Source organism: Wickerhamomyces ciferrii, contig 00017 (assembly GCF_000313485.1).
Source record: "Wickerhamomyces ciferrii WGS project CAIF00000000 data, strain NRRL Y-1031 F-60-10, contig 00017, whole genome shotgun sequence".
In the NCBI taxonomy this organism is placed as follows: Eukaryota; Fungi; Ascomycota; class Saccharomycetes; order Phaffomycetales; family Wickerhamomycetaceae; genus Hansenula; species Hansenula ciferrii.
Genome location: NW_011887723.1, coordinates 40,105 through 54,155, shown reverse-complemented (window position 1 = coordinate 54,155; position 14,051 = coordinate 40,105). Strand labels below are relative to the sequence as shown.

General features: G+C 29.5%; 7 protein-coding genes across 7 annotated transcripts; 4 read left to right on the top strand and 3 right to left on the bottom strand.

Moving 5' to 3' along the window:
• Positions 1–3,019: 3,019 nt before the first annotated feature.
• PBA1 (Pba1p) lies at positions 3,020–3,781 on the top strand (the record flags this gene model as incomplete). The annotated part of the gene is made up of 1 exon (XM_011278485.1): positions 3,020–3,781. One exon carries the CDS (start codon positions 3,020–3,022, stop codon positions 3,779–3,781), a length of 762 nt encoding a protein of 253 aa, XP_011276787.1.
• An 86-nt stretch (positions 3,782–3,867) lies between these two features.
• Positions 3,868–4,536, bottom strand: UGX2 (Ugx2p; the record flags this gene model as incomplete). The annotated part of the gene is made up of 1 exon (XM_011278484.1): positions 3,868–4,536. One exon carries the CDS (start codon positions 4,534–4,536, stop codon positions 3,868–3,870), a length of 669 nt encoding a protein of 222 aa, XP_011276786.1.
• A 726-nt stretch (positions 4,537–5,262) lies between these two features.
• Positions 5,263–6,816, top strand: NOP56 (snoRNP complex protein NOP56; the record flags this gene model as incomplete). The annotated part of the gene is made up of 1 exon (XM_011278483.1): positions 5,263–6,816. One exon carries the CDS (start codon positions 5,263–5,265, stop codon positions 6,814–6,816), a length of 1,554 nt encoding a protein of 517 aa, XP_011276785.1.
• A 186-nt stretch (positions 6,817–7,002) lies between these two features.
• Positions 7,003–8,697, bottom strand: PWP1 (rRNA-processing protein PWP1; the record flags this gene model as incomplete). The annotated part of the gene is made up of 1 exon (XM_011278482.1): positions 7,003–8,697. The coding sequence occupies one exon, from the start codon at positions 8,695–8,697 to the stop codon at positions 7,003–7,005; it is 1,695 nt and encodes a 564-aa protein (XP_011276784.1).
• Positions 8,698–8,966: 269 nt separating this feature from the next.
• On the top strand, positions 8,967–10,298 carry NMT1 (glycylpeptide N-tetradecanoyltransferase NMT1; the record flags this gene model as incomplete). Its single annotated transcript, XM_011278481.1, has 1 exon — positions 8,967–10,298. One exon carries the CDS (start codon positions 8,967–8,969, stop codon positions 10,296–10,298), a length of 1,332 nt encoding a protein of 443 aa, XP_011276783.1.
• A 284-nt stretch (positions 10,299–10,582) lies between these two features.
• On the top strand, positions 10,583–11,494 carry BN7_867 (uncharacterized protein; the record flags this gene model as incomplete). Its single annotated transcript, XM_011278480.1, has 1 exon — positions 10,583–11,494. One exon carries the CDS (start codon positions 10,583–10,585, stop codon positions 11,492–11,494), a length of 912 nt encoding a protein of 303 aa, XP_011276782.1.
• Positions 11,495–11,838: 344 nt separating this feature from the next.
• On the bottom strand, positions 11,839–13,449 carry BN7_866 (Pantothenate transporter; the record flags this gene model as incomplete). The annotated part of the gene is made up of 1 exon (XM_011278479.1): positions 11,839–13,449. The coding sequence occupies one exon, from the start codon at positions 13,447–13,449 to the stop codon at positions 11,839–11,841; it is 1,611 nt and encodes a 536-aa protein (XP_011276781.1).
• Positions 13,450–14,051: the final 602 nt, after the last annotated feature.

Sequence of the window (14,051 nt, the reverse complement as noted above, 5' to 3'; positions counted from 1 at the left end):
TACACGCTTAATATAGGGCATTCATGAATAAAATCATAGAGTTATATCAATTAAAGACATTAGTCATATAGATTTAAATATGAACAACAATATCAATAATGTGTAACTTTCTATATATATTAGTAATTTTGATAATATTATATATTACTAGTCGATATGATCCAGATCCTAGATTTTTTCAAACAGGGTTCTTACATGAAATCATGAATCAAATTCAACAGCTTAGTATCATCAACAATCAGGAGGACCAGTTTTATGCTGCTTGACAAAATGAAGTTTTTTTTTAAAAAATGGTCCTATCATAGTTGAAAAGGTGAGGAGTGATGAAAATCCACACATATGAAATAAGTATTTTAAACATTTGCATAATTTCACCAATAATTCAGTTTAAATCAAGGTATGTAAGGACGTAGTAATTGAATATGATTGATTAGTAGAATATAAGAAGAAAATTAACAATTCGACAACGAGCAGCCGCGCGCTGCGCGCTCATTTACCCTGACCACTCTAATTTGTGGATCATAACTCGTTAACTATTGTACGAGTATATCTATGTTTGATCTGATTGATAAAATTCAAGGTCTAATGAATACCATATTGATGATATAATCTATCTACAAGTTTAATTTATAGAAGCTTGATATTTATAACAGATGTCTATACATACAATATATCATCTTCGATCTTCTCAACTACAACAAGCAATTCAGACAGCTTAAGGTATGAACAATCAATAAATCAATTGTATATTTTATGAAAAATGAATAGAATCATATCAAATGAAGATCAGAAATGTATTTTCTCAACATTCACATGATTTCAGTGATGATTAACTAATTATTGTTTTGTAGATAAACTAATGAATACCAGCAACATAATGCATATCGTATCAAAGTATCAAGTATCAAGTATCAAGAGATATTTTATTCCTGTATATTTTCAACCAAACTATAACATTAAAGAATGAGTGTACCCAAAAATGCATTGTATAAGTGTCATGGGAGATGTAAAAACAAATTACACATGTATAGAACATCAAAATGAAAGATAATTTCAATCATAATTTTATGAAAAGCTAAGAGTCAAGCAGTACATCAAATTTATTTTCCAGGGATAGCTTGAACAAATTCGCGCATATTGAAAATATGGAGCAAAGCCTATCGTACTGATGTTTATATACGCTGAAAAGCTGAGCTTTGAAGAATAGTTATATTGACCTAGTATTGATGTGATTGATAACTCCATACATGCATTCATGATATTGCGATATATTATTGAATTTCTACAATGAAAATGGTGTTTGATTGGAGTTCAAAAATTTTGATCATCATTGTAAAGATATTGGTCATATAGTTTTAAACATGAACAGCAATATCTTGATAATAATGATTAAAGATCATATTTATTATAATTTAATACAATCAGTATGATTCCTTATCAAACACATATTCTTAAGCACTCATGATTGGAAAACCGATCTTTATTGTAATCATCAATTTCAGAATGAGCTATATGAATAGTTCTTTGATAATGATCAATCATATTTGTAAAATTTGACTATATCATTACACATGACTTTGGACGGTATATCAGTCGACAAAAAAAACTCCGCTTGGCCTATCATGTTTTATATATTAGATCTTCAACAGGTGATGTTAATATAGTACGTATAGTTGAAAATTGAAATGCAAGTAAAAATTTTATTTATATTATAACGTCCGGGCTTCAGAACCATTACCATTTATGGCTTCCGATAATAATAAATAATTATAAACAAAGGTTGAACTTGAGCATATAGTAAATTTCAATCATTATTTTGCATATACGACTCTTTATAACATCTATATTAATCATTTTGATCAAAAAAATAATCGAAAGATGGTTGTATCTACACTCTTTTATTGAACATTTGAATAAAAACATAAAGTCATATCAATTAAAGACATTGGTCACATAGGTTTAAATATAAACAGCAAAATCAATAATGTGTAACTTCTTCATATATTTATATGTCTGGAATATCCAAAGTGATCATAAATATATAGACCTTGATATGATCAGTGCAAGATTAAGACATTTCAATGAACTCCAAAACATAACACTATTAAATCAATTTTTGGTCCCGTAAACCTAACGTGCTTCCTTCAGCTAGACGGCGGCGCAATTAAAAGCAATAGATCAGTATGGCCAATAGAATTAGACGTCAGATTTAACAGATAACAAGCTGATTTAGTGAGCAATAAAGTATCAATGACTTAATGAGACAAAATCCTAGTCAAAAAAAATTCAAAAGATTGAATTCGTGATTTTCCAGTGTCTCGTAACCATTACCTCTTTCGAAGAATAACTACTAGTTGTTCATTCTATATGAAAGTGTATATAATTCTGTTAAGTATATAAAATTTCAATATATAGTGTATATTATATTGATCTCTAGTCATATTCACTTTTGTAGGAAAACGTAAATATAGACTTGTGTCCATATATAGCCATCGATTTGCTCAACTACAATTCAAATAACACTAGGCGAGGTATCAACAATCATAAATCAATTGTATATTTAATAAAAAAATGAATATGATCATACCAGATAGAGATCAGGAACGTATTTTCTCAACATTCACATGAGTAAGTCTCCCTTATGATCACTTTTTTTAGAATTAATTATACTAAATCTCCATTGAATCATGTAATTTAAAAAATTAAAGCATATATCAAATATAATTGATCTGTATATTTAATAGACTTTGAGAGATAATATAGTAAGACCAGGTAATCATCAAAACAGCATTGGACATCACCAAAGCATACCATACAATAGAATTAGATCCTTAAAGTATAAGTTGTAAAAACATTAAAAAGTTCAAATGTGAATGGAAAATTGAATTTTTAATCGACCAAAAAATTCGCGACCATACACTCTTGAAATAAATTACTTATATAACTTATTATACAACGATCTTTTAAACCAAATATTGCAACATCAACTCATAGATCAAACTCATATTCACCACACACAATGGTCTTCAAACCTTGGACAGAAAGAGCACCACGTCATACATTTGAAGATATAACTGATCAATTGGTTTCTCAACCATTACCAAAAATTCAATTAAATTTGGCCACCCAAATATCAGGTACAACAATAATAATACCAAATACTTTATCATTTATAAATGATTCATTATTAAAATTATTCCCTGAGAATACAAAGATTGGTACTGTATCAATTTATAAGTTTTTGACCAAAAATGATGAAAACCAAGATGAATATTTAGAAGATGAACAATTATATAAATCACAAAAACAAGATCAATTAATTGAAGAATTTGATCAAGAATTATATATCTATAAATTAAACAATGAATTAAATTTATTATTAGTTCCAAATTTCCAGAATGTTATTTATTATAATTTAATTTCCAAGGAAATTTTATCCAAAACAACTGATATTTTAACAATAACACCAGGAAATTTATCATTTGATCAATCAATTGCCATATTAGGTTCATCATACCCAGATACAAAATTCCCATATTTACAACCACCATTCCATATAACTGGTATATCTGGAAGTTTATTAAGTAAATCATCAAAAGTTAAAGGTTTAATTTTGAAAAGTGAAGGTGTTTCAGGATTTGAAAAAATTGATAAAGAAAGTATTGAAAATTTAAGTTATTATTTACAAAAGCAATTTAAATTTAATGAAGAATTTTTAAAATTTATTAGAAATTCATTAAAAAATCATAATTCAAGTAATAATTTTGGTTTATATCTATGAAATGAAGAAAACAATGTCAAAGTATATATATAAGTACTCATGTAATATGAAAACATAACCAGTATGTTGACGCATTAATCACTTAATCATCGTAGAACTTGTTCATCATCATCAATTTTAATATCAATAACTCGTACTTTATAAGTTTGATTTTCATTACTCATACTTAATGATCTACCACCATTTGAATATCTATGATTTATATTACGATCCTCATGATTTGTTGTATCATAATCATCTTGATCTTCTTGCTCTCCATGTTGATTTTCATTTTCATTTCCATTCTCATCTTCATCTTCACTATCTTCAAATACATTATTTGATTGTTGTTGATATTGTGAAGCAAATAAATCCTGGTTCCAACAAAAACCTTGAGATTCTTTTAAAGAAATTGAAAAACTTGGTACATTATTTTGATAATAAAAAGAAGATGAACCAATACTTGAATTTAATTCATAACTTTGATGAGTTTCATTATTAATCATTGATGGAGAAAGGAAAGAACGACGTCTTGCAAATGATGATGAAGGTGATGCAAATGATGAACTTCTACGTTCTTTTGTAATCTTGGGGGAATTAAAACTGGAACTATTTGATCTATTATTGATGAATGATATTGAATGACGAGTTGAAGAACGTGGTGTTATATTTGATTTGGAATCATTTGTACTTATATTACCATCTTTTGAAAGAATTTGATTTAATTGAGCTTTACCGTTCCCGCTTGTTGGAGAAGGTGTTTTTGATATATCCATGGTTGGAAGGGATGTTAAACACTTAATGGGCTATGTGATGATTTGACTTTATGAAACAGTTGATGAATAGTAATAAAAGTACTTGTCTTGTCTTTAAAGTGTATGATCAAGCTGTCTTGTCTTATGAGTCAAATTTTAAAGCTTGTTAAATTTCATTTCTGTGGAGTCTTTGATAAGCAAATACGCGACTTTATACGTCAAATAACAATTCGCGCATGGAATCTAGAATTGATTGAACATGTGAATGATGGTATAACTAGTGTAAAATTGGTTGAATAAACAAGAGAAGTATTAAAACAGATACTACAGATTTTTCTTATCACAACCATTCAATTAAATATTCAAAAAAATAAGCAAACACTAAAAAATTAGAGCTTATACAAAAAAAAACAAGTGTGCGATTTCTGTGGATTGAACACAGGACCTTTAGATCTTCAGTCTAACGCTCTCCCGACTGAGCTAAAACCGCTTGTCATGTGACATTTTTGAACCCGTGGATCACCGAGATATCCCAGCGACAGGGTAACACTTTTAAAAAATTCTGCCAATTTCATTACGTGTCAATTGAATTTTTCGGATGACATAATCACTGACAAATCTTTTTTTCAAATGAAAATTTTCTTAGTGCCATCAAAAAAAAAGAAGTTTTGAAAAAAAAAATTTAATACCTTTGATGAGATTGAATTTTTAAAAGGTTCTTAGGGTATCATTCAACAACCATACATAATGTCTGCTGTTGATTATCTTCTTTTCGAAGAGGCCACCGGTTATGCCGTCTTCAAAGTCAAATTACAACAAGATAACATTGGTTCTAAATTAAAAGAAGTTCAACAACAAATTAATGAATTGGGTAGTTTTACAAAATTAGTTGAATTAGTTTCATTTGCTCCTTTCAAAGGTGCTGCTCAAGCTTTAGAAAATGCTAATGAAGTTTCTGAAGGTTTAGTTTCTGAATATTTAAAATCTGTTTTAGAATTAAATTTACCAAAAGGTTCAGAAAAATCCACTATAAAGTTAGGTATTTCTGATAAAAATTTAGGTCCTTCTATAAAAGAATCATTTGGTTATATTGATTGTATTTCAAATGAATTAGTTCAAGATCTTTTAAGAGGTATTAGATTACATGGTGATAAATTATTAAAAGATTTACAAGCTGGTGATATTGAAAGAGCTCAATTAGGTTTAGGTCATGCTTATTCAAGAGCTAAAGTGAAATTTTCTGTTCAAAAAAATGATAATCATATTATTCAAGCTATTGCTTTATTGGATCAATTAGATAAAGATATTAATACTTTCTCAATGAGAGTTAAAGAATGGTATGGATGGCATTTCCCTGAATTAGCAAAATTAGTTCCTGATAATTATACTTTTGCTAAATTAGTTTTATTTATTAAAGATAAATCTTCATTAAATGAAGATTCTTTACATGATTTAACTGCTTTATTATCAAATGATTCCGGGTTAGCTCAAACTGTTATTGATAATGCTCGTATTTCAATGGGTCAAGATATTTCTGAACAAGATTTTGATAATTTATTAGTTTTCGCTAAACGTGTTGTTTCAATTACTGATTATAGAAGATCTTTATATAATTATTTACAAGACAAGATGCATACTGTTGCTCCAAATTTATCTGAATTAATTGGTGAAGTTATTGGTGCTAGATTAATTTCTCATGCTGGTTCTTTAACAAATTTATCAAAACAAGCTGCTTCAACTGTTCAAATCTTGGGTGCTGAAAAAGCTTTATTTAGAGCTTTGAAAACTAAAGGTAATACACCAAAATATGGTTTAATTTATCATTCTTCATTTATTGGTCGTGCTTCTTCAAAAAATAAAGGTAGAATTTCAAGATATTTAGCAAATAAATGTTCAATTGCTTCAAGAATTGATAATTATTCAGATGAACCATCAACTGTTTTCGGTCAAGTTTTAAAAAAACAAGTTGAACAAAGATTAAATTTTTATGATACTGGTGCTGCAACTATGAAAAATTCTGATGCAATTACTGAAGCTTTAGGTTTATATAAAGATTTAGATATTGAAATCCCAGATGCTGATGAAGGCAGTGATGATGATGAAGAATCAAATAAAACTTTAGATACTCCAAAGAAAGAAAAAAAGGAAAAGAAAGATAAAAAGGAAAAGAAAGACAAAAAGGAAAAGAAGGATAAAAAGGAAAAAAAGATAAAAAGGATAAAAAAAGATCAAAAGGTGATGATGATGAATCACCAAAAAAGAAGAAGAAATCAAAAGCTTAAATTTGATCCTTTGATTTAATTCTATTAAAATTATACCTTGTACCATTAGTTTTTTTATCTATACTTTCTTTAAATTTTTCTAACATATTTTTTATAATATCTATAAGATCTGTATATTGTTTTAATTAAAAATCGCATATTGAGAAAATATAAATTGTAGCTACATAAAAATCCATATTATACAAAATGTTTATTAAAAGTTAATCTATGCAATATCAATATCATCATCACCACCTTCATCTTCACTTTCAACATCACCATCAACATCATCAACTTGAATCATAGTTTCAGTATAATTCCCATCATATTTTCTTGCAATTCTTGATTGTTTACCTTTTTCTTTAGCTTCTTCTCTAGCTTGTTTTTGTAATTTTGATAATTCATTTTTGAAATTTGATCTAACAGCTTTATTTGAAAAAAAATCAAACATTTTTAATCCTTTATTAACACCACCAATAACTATATTACCTGCAACTTCAATATCTGGAGCAAAACTTGTTGTTAAAACATTACCAACACCAAAATCTCTTGACATAACCATTGAAGGCCCATTTTTCAAAACTTCACCTTCAGTATATGTTGGAATTTTCCATAATTTAACAGTTTTTTCACCCATTGCACTTGTAGCCAACATTTCAGGAACATATTGATTAACATCTAATGAAGAAATACCTGCATCATGAGCTTGTAATGTCCATATTGGTTTATCTAAAGTTCTAATATCAAAACAATAAACACCACCTTGATCATTACCAGCCAAGAATTGAGATTCATTAACCCATTTAACATTTTCAACATCACCATTTATTGACCAGTATTTAGAAGTTTTGGAATCATCTTGAATACGAACATCTGTTAAAGCAACACGTGAATCATAACCACCTGTTAATAAAATGGCTTGTTCAGTTGAATGCCATTGAGAACTTGATACATTTTTACCTGAATGTATTTGATTGAATGAACGAGCTGCAGTTGCAGTGTTTAAATCCCATAATTTAACTGTAGTATCTGCTGAAGTTGATGCTAAAATATTTCTATAAGATCTATTATGTGATAATGAAAGAACAGCATCTATATGATGAGTTGTAATATGTTTGTTTTTTTTGGTTTTCTTGGATTTTTTCTTTAAACTTGGTGCACCTGATGGTTCACCTAATATAATATCTGGGAATGCCTTATCCATACAATCTAAATTCCAAATTTCAATTTGTGGATCAAATGTACCAACTGCAGCAAAATTACCAATATCTGATTCACCTTCAGGTTGATTTGGTTTAAAATTTATCCATTCCACAGCAAGTGGGAATGCAGGTAACATTAAATCATGATGAACATATAAAGCATTTGGTCTTTCATGACCTTCTGGAACTTCAGGATCTAATAAATCATCAGCACCATCATCATAAATATGAATATCTAAAAATGAAACATCATCTTCAGTACGTGTAGATAAGATTAAATTATCAGTTGGATAAATTTGTGATTCTTGTTTATCCTGTACTGTTTCTTCTTCATTTGGTAAAGTAATATAAGCTTCATCTCCATCTTCATCTTCATGGAATTCAGCATCATTTGATAAACCTGGTAACATTGTTACTCTTGAACCTTGAGTTTCTTCATCATCATCATCATAATGTTCTAAATCATATTCTTTTAAATCATCATCAATTTCAAATTGATCACCAAGTTTAGCAGTTTTTGGTTTATCATCTTCTTCTTCTTCTGGTGAATCTGAACTAGCATTTCCATTATTTTGTAATTCTTCAATTTCTTCTTTAGCATCATTAATTTCTAATTGTGCCAATTGATTAATTCTTTCCATTTCTTCATCATCCAATTCATATTTATCTGGGAATTCTTTGGCAAATCCTCGAGGAACCCAAGTACTTGAAGACAACATTGTGATCTAATATAAAATAATCAACAAATATAAAAGACTTTAAACAGTTTAAAACCCAAATCAGATCAAAATCACTATAAAATTTAAAGCTCATCGCATAACAAAATCAAAAAAATTTTCAAAAAAACCGAAATTTCTGCCATTTTGAACAGGGCAGAAATTTTCCCGCGAATTAATTTTCGTGGATTTTCCCATTTAATGAACGAAAAATCAAAGAAATTAATACTAAATTTACACAGAATTTGGTAGAATTGATCTATAAGGAAACTATGTCTGAAAAGTCCATTGAAGAGCTCTTGAAGAAGCTTGCTGCCGGTGCGCAGCTCAGTGAGCCAGAGAAAAAAGAAATGAAGGATTACAAGTTCTGGAAGACTCAACCGGTTCCAAGTTTTGATGAAACAATCACTACTCAAGGTCCAATTGAAACTAAAACAATTGCTGATATTTCTACTGAACCATTACCATTATTGAAGGAATTTGAATGGGCTGATTTGGATATCAATAAGCAAGAGGATCATGATGAAGTCTTCAAATTACTTTATGAAAATTATGTTGAAGATGCTGATTCAACTTTCCGTTTTAAATATACTAAAGAATTCTTAGATTGGGCTTTAAAACCACCAGGATATCGTCGTGATTGGCATGTTGGTGTCCGTGTTAAAGCTACCGGGAGATTGATTGGGTTCATTGCTGGTATTCCAACTGATTTAGATGTTCGTTCTCAAGAAATTAAAGCTGTAGAGATTAATTTTATTTGTGTTCATAAAAAATTAAGATCCAAAAGATTAGCACCAATTTTAATCAAAGAAGTTACAAGAAGAGTGAATTTACAAGGTATTTTCCAAGCTTTATATACCGCTGGTGTTGTTTTACCAAGTCCTGTGAGTGTTTGTAGATATAATCATCGTCCAATAAATTGGAAAAAATTACATTCTGTTGGATTTAGTTATTTACCAGATGGTGTTTCAGAAACTCAAATGATTGCTAAATATACTTTAAGAAATCAAGGTAAAGTTAAAAATTTAAGAAGAGCTACATTAGATGATTTTGAAGGTGTTGAATCATTATTCACCAAGTTCCAAAAACGTTATGAATTAACACAAAAATTCTCCACTGATGAATTAAAACATTGGTTATTTGGTGATGCATCAATTAAAAATGAAGATAAAGTTATTCATACATTTGTTGTTGAAGATGAACAGGGTAAAATTACAGATTTTTTCAGTTTTTACCTATTACCATTTACAATTTTAGATAATAAAGAACATGATGAATTAGGTATTGCATATTTATTCTATTATGCATCAGATGTTGCATTTGACAAGGAAGAAAAAGAAGGTAATCAATTATTAAAGAAAAGATTAACAGAATTAATCGGTGATGCTCTCATAATAGCTAAAAGTCTTGGAGTTGATGTTTTCAATGCATTAACTACTCAAGATAATAATTTATTCTTACAAGATTTAAAATTTGGTGAAGGTGATGGTCTTTTGAACTATTACTTATTCAACTACAGAGTCAAACAAATCGAAGGTGGTCTAAACGATAAGAACCATGTCGACTACAACGATGTCAGTAAAATGGGTGTTGTGATGCTTTGAAGTGTATAAATGTTTTAATCTTTGTATGACGTTTCGGGTGTAGGCGCTTTTTCAAATTATCTCCGGTATAATATAAACTTTTCAATTCTGGATAAACCAATTCACATTCCCTAATTTATAATAAAGTTTTGTGACAAAGAACAAGGGGTAATTACTCGCTTGTCATGGTTATATGTCAATTATCTAAAAGGCTAGTTTGTGTCAAAAACTTGTTACGTTTGAAATTATATAAATAGGAGTTGAATGTATTTTATGCTTTCTGTGTTTGGTTGAAGTGGTGATATATGACAAATATAATGAGCAAAAAGGTTGATGATCTGAACATGTGCAAGTTTGATCTTTTATCTGACATATTGGGAGGTCCGTACTCTTTAATAATGGTTAATCAACTATCAATTAAGAGATTCATACATTTTTTCTATGGTTTAAGTAAAGCTTCTGAAGGTAAAAAAGTTCACAGGATTTATAAATTTGCTTTGGAAGGTTATAAAGGTATTTGGGAAGTTGAATTGATGAAAATTGAAATTGAAAGGCTCTCTATATTAGTTAATGTGGTTTTGGGTCATTTTAAAGGCTCTGACGAGTTTTGTGACGATATTTTTCCAGTCTTAGAAGAGTTAAGGTTCAATATTAGTAAAGGGAAAGTACAACAGAGTAGTCGTCAAATACTAAGAGATACGCTTTTCTCACTTCAAGAGTTCATCGATGGTTCAAAAACCTATAAAAAGAAAAAAATCAACTCAATAATACAAGATGACTTGAATATTCTGAAGGATTCTTTGAGCTTAGAAGTTAAGGTATTAAATCGTGAAGACTTTATGAACCTCCATAAGTTTCCAAAATTGAAAGAGAATATTACAAAACAGAATTCAATATACAATGATCACATTATTCAAAAACAAAAATCAAATGAAGTTGATGATTTATTAACAAGTGCTGAAAAAGAAAGTCAAGATGAATTAGACAAAAGACACGAAGATGTTGAATTGACCAAAAATTTGGAAAACATTAATAATAGACAGTTTGGAAATGGGTATGAAAATAAAGATAAGTTTAAGGCCCCTTCTAAGCAACAAAATACCAAGAGTCATCAGGTATCACCTGTCATTAATAAACAGAACCCATACCAATATTCTCTCAGAGATGATAAGTTGCGAGATGTGTATGGGAATGGTGCAAGATTTTCAAATTTTTGAAAAACAAGATACAGCACTCTTCTTTTCCACTAGAGATCATTTTTAATTGTCATTAATTTATCACCATAAATTATAAAATATTGATTAATGAACAAATATTTATCAATTATAGATATAGAATAATTCATCGCTCATGATATAGTATTGAGAATCGCAAATTTGAGCTTTCAATTGATCCTCGTGTGATTAGCTGTTTAAATTGAGAGCAGCAGGGCTACTTATGAAACATTCCTGATGAACCCAGGTTACCGGTGATATATCTACATGATGTATAGTTCAAAATTATCTATTACCTATTATTTATTAATTATTTAAATATACCTTTAAAAACACAAATATATATTCTAAGTATGTTGTTTTTCAACGCTTTCCTCATCATCTGTAGATACAAATTCAGCACCACCTTCAGTAGTATCTCTAGCATGACCATTTTCTTTCAAATATTTTTTATCATCTCTCTTGATTAAAATATAAGTTAAAACAGTTAATACTAAACCTAAAGCAGAAATTGCAGTTGTGAAAGCATAACCTTTCTTAAATCTTGGTGCTTGATCTTGATTGAAAACAGCTAATGAAATCCAAGCTGTAAAGATATAACTAATCATATTTGTTATAACAACAAGGAAATTTCTCTTCATATCATCATGTGCCATGTTTTTATTAACCCATGAAAAAATCATTGATTGACCTGATGATGAAGTAATGGCATAGAAAAAGAAACAAAACCATTTAAATCCTCTGTTAATATTCCATTGTGTTAATCCTGCATATGAAACAATACCTGAAATATACATAAATCCTAAGAAATATTGGGTAAGATTATTTTGGAAATAATCATTAACATAAGCACACACAATCGAGTAACCAATACCACCACCATTTATACCAGTTGGATAAATATTATATTCATAAGATGATAAACCTAAATCTTTCTTCATCCATAATGTAAACCCACTACTTGATAATGAAGCAACGTTTGTTAATCTATAAGTACAAAACAAAACTGGGAAGACCCAAATATGCCAAGTATTGAAAAAAGATTTGATCTTAGGCCATGAATAAGGTTCTCTTGTATTTAATTGAGCACCAATACGTCTTCTTCTTTCTAGTGCGACTAATTTATCTCTTTTACTGAAATACCATGCGTTTGTTGTTGATGGAGTATTTGGATCTGCAAATAATGTATAAAATCCGATTGGAGCTGAAATTATAGCATCAAAGATAAACATCCATTGGAATGGTTTCCATTTCGAGGTATGTGTGAATGTTGCTTGTAAAATACGTTGTTGTAATGGACCTGAAACTAAACCAGCTGCTGTACCGGCCGCATTGAATAATGTTGATCTTTTATTAATTTCCACTGATGAATACCATGAGCCAATCAAATATTCTAAACCTGGGAAATAACCTGCTTCTGTTAAGCCAATTAAAAATCTAATAGCATAAAGACCACTCATTGATTTTGGTAAAATCATTAAAACAGTTAAAAAAGCCCACAAAATTTCTAATCCCGCTAAATAATATCTGGCACTGATTCTATGTAAAATTAAATTTGATGGAACTTGACCAACAATATACCCCACAGTCCACAAAGTATTTAATAAGTTATAATCATTACCAGACATATTATAGTATTCTTTCATCCCATTAACATAAGCTGTAGAAACATTTGTTTGATTTAAAGTCTTGATGAAATAACCCAACATTGCAGATGATAACAAGAAGAAATCTAATTTGAAAAGGAAACTTCTTTCATGAGGATGTTTATCAGCTGAATCCCATAAAAAAACAGAAGTTTTATACCACCATGTTGAACGACGTTTTGCTTCTTCTGGTGTGATGTGGATTGATATATCAATATAAGGTTTGTCTTGAGCCTGTGTGTCATCAATCACAGAAACACCATCTGACACGACTTCCTCTTTGGTCTTGAATAAGTTCTTGACAATGGACATCCTGATCTTCTTGGTATTCTTAGCAGTTCAAGCTTTCAAAGAAACTCAAACGTTTCAACTCATCAGCAAGCCTAAGACCTTTTATACCCACAGTCATAAGATGAAAATTTGATAAGAAACAGTGGCATATTCCACGTATTTGCCACAATAACAAGCATCAGACATCTTTCAGTTTATAAGGGTTCAAAATAAAGTACATTTGCAAGGGTTTATCCAGATTTAGGAATCCTATAGCTGAAAACTATGGCGTTTGAACGTTTTTGGTAAAACAGCCACTTTTTTTTTGCGGATCTGCCACACTAAACGGTTTAAATTTTGATTGTATAGGAATAAATTCAACTGTTTATAGGAGAGTAAGACAGTAAACCCCAAGAGATCTTCCCGATTAGATCTGATTAAGTTGACTGTAATGATCAAGGGGGCATAGTTTGCTGTATACTTTTTCTCCTGGTTCATTTGGTGTAGATTTTGCTTTGATTTCAGTATTGCACTATTTTCAATCAATTTACACAATACACAATACACAATACACAATAATGCGATGACTGCAGTTTGCGATAGTGATCACTGATAAGTTGATAACTTTTCAGCGGAGATCATGA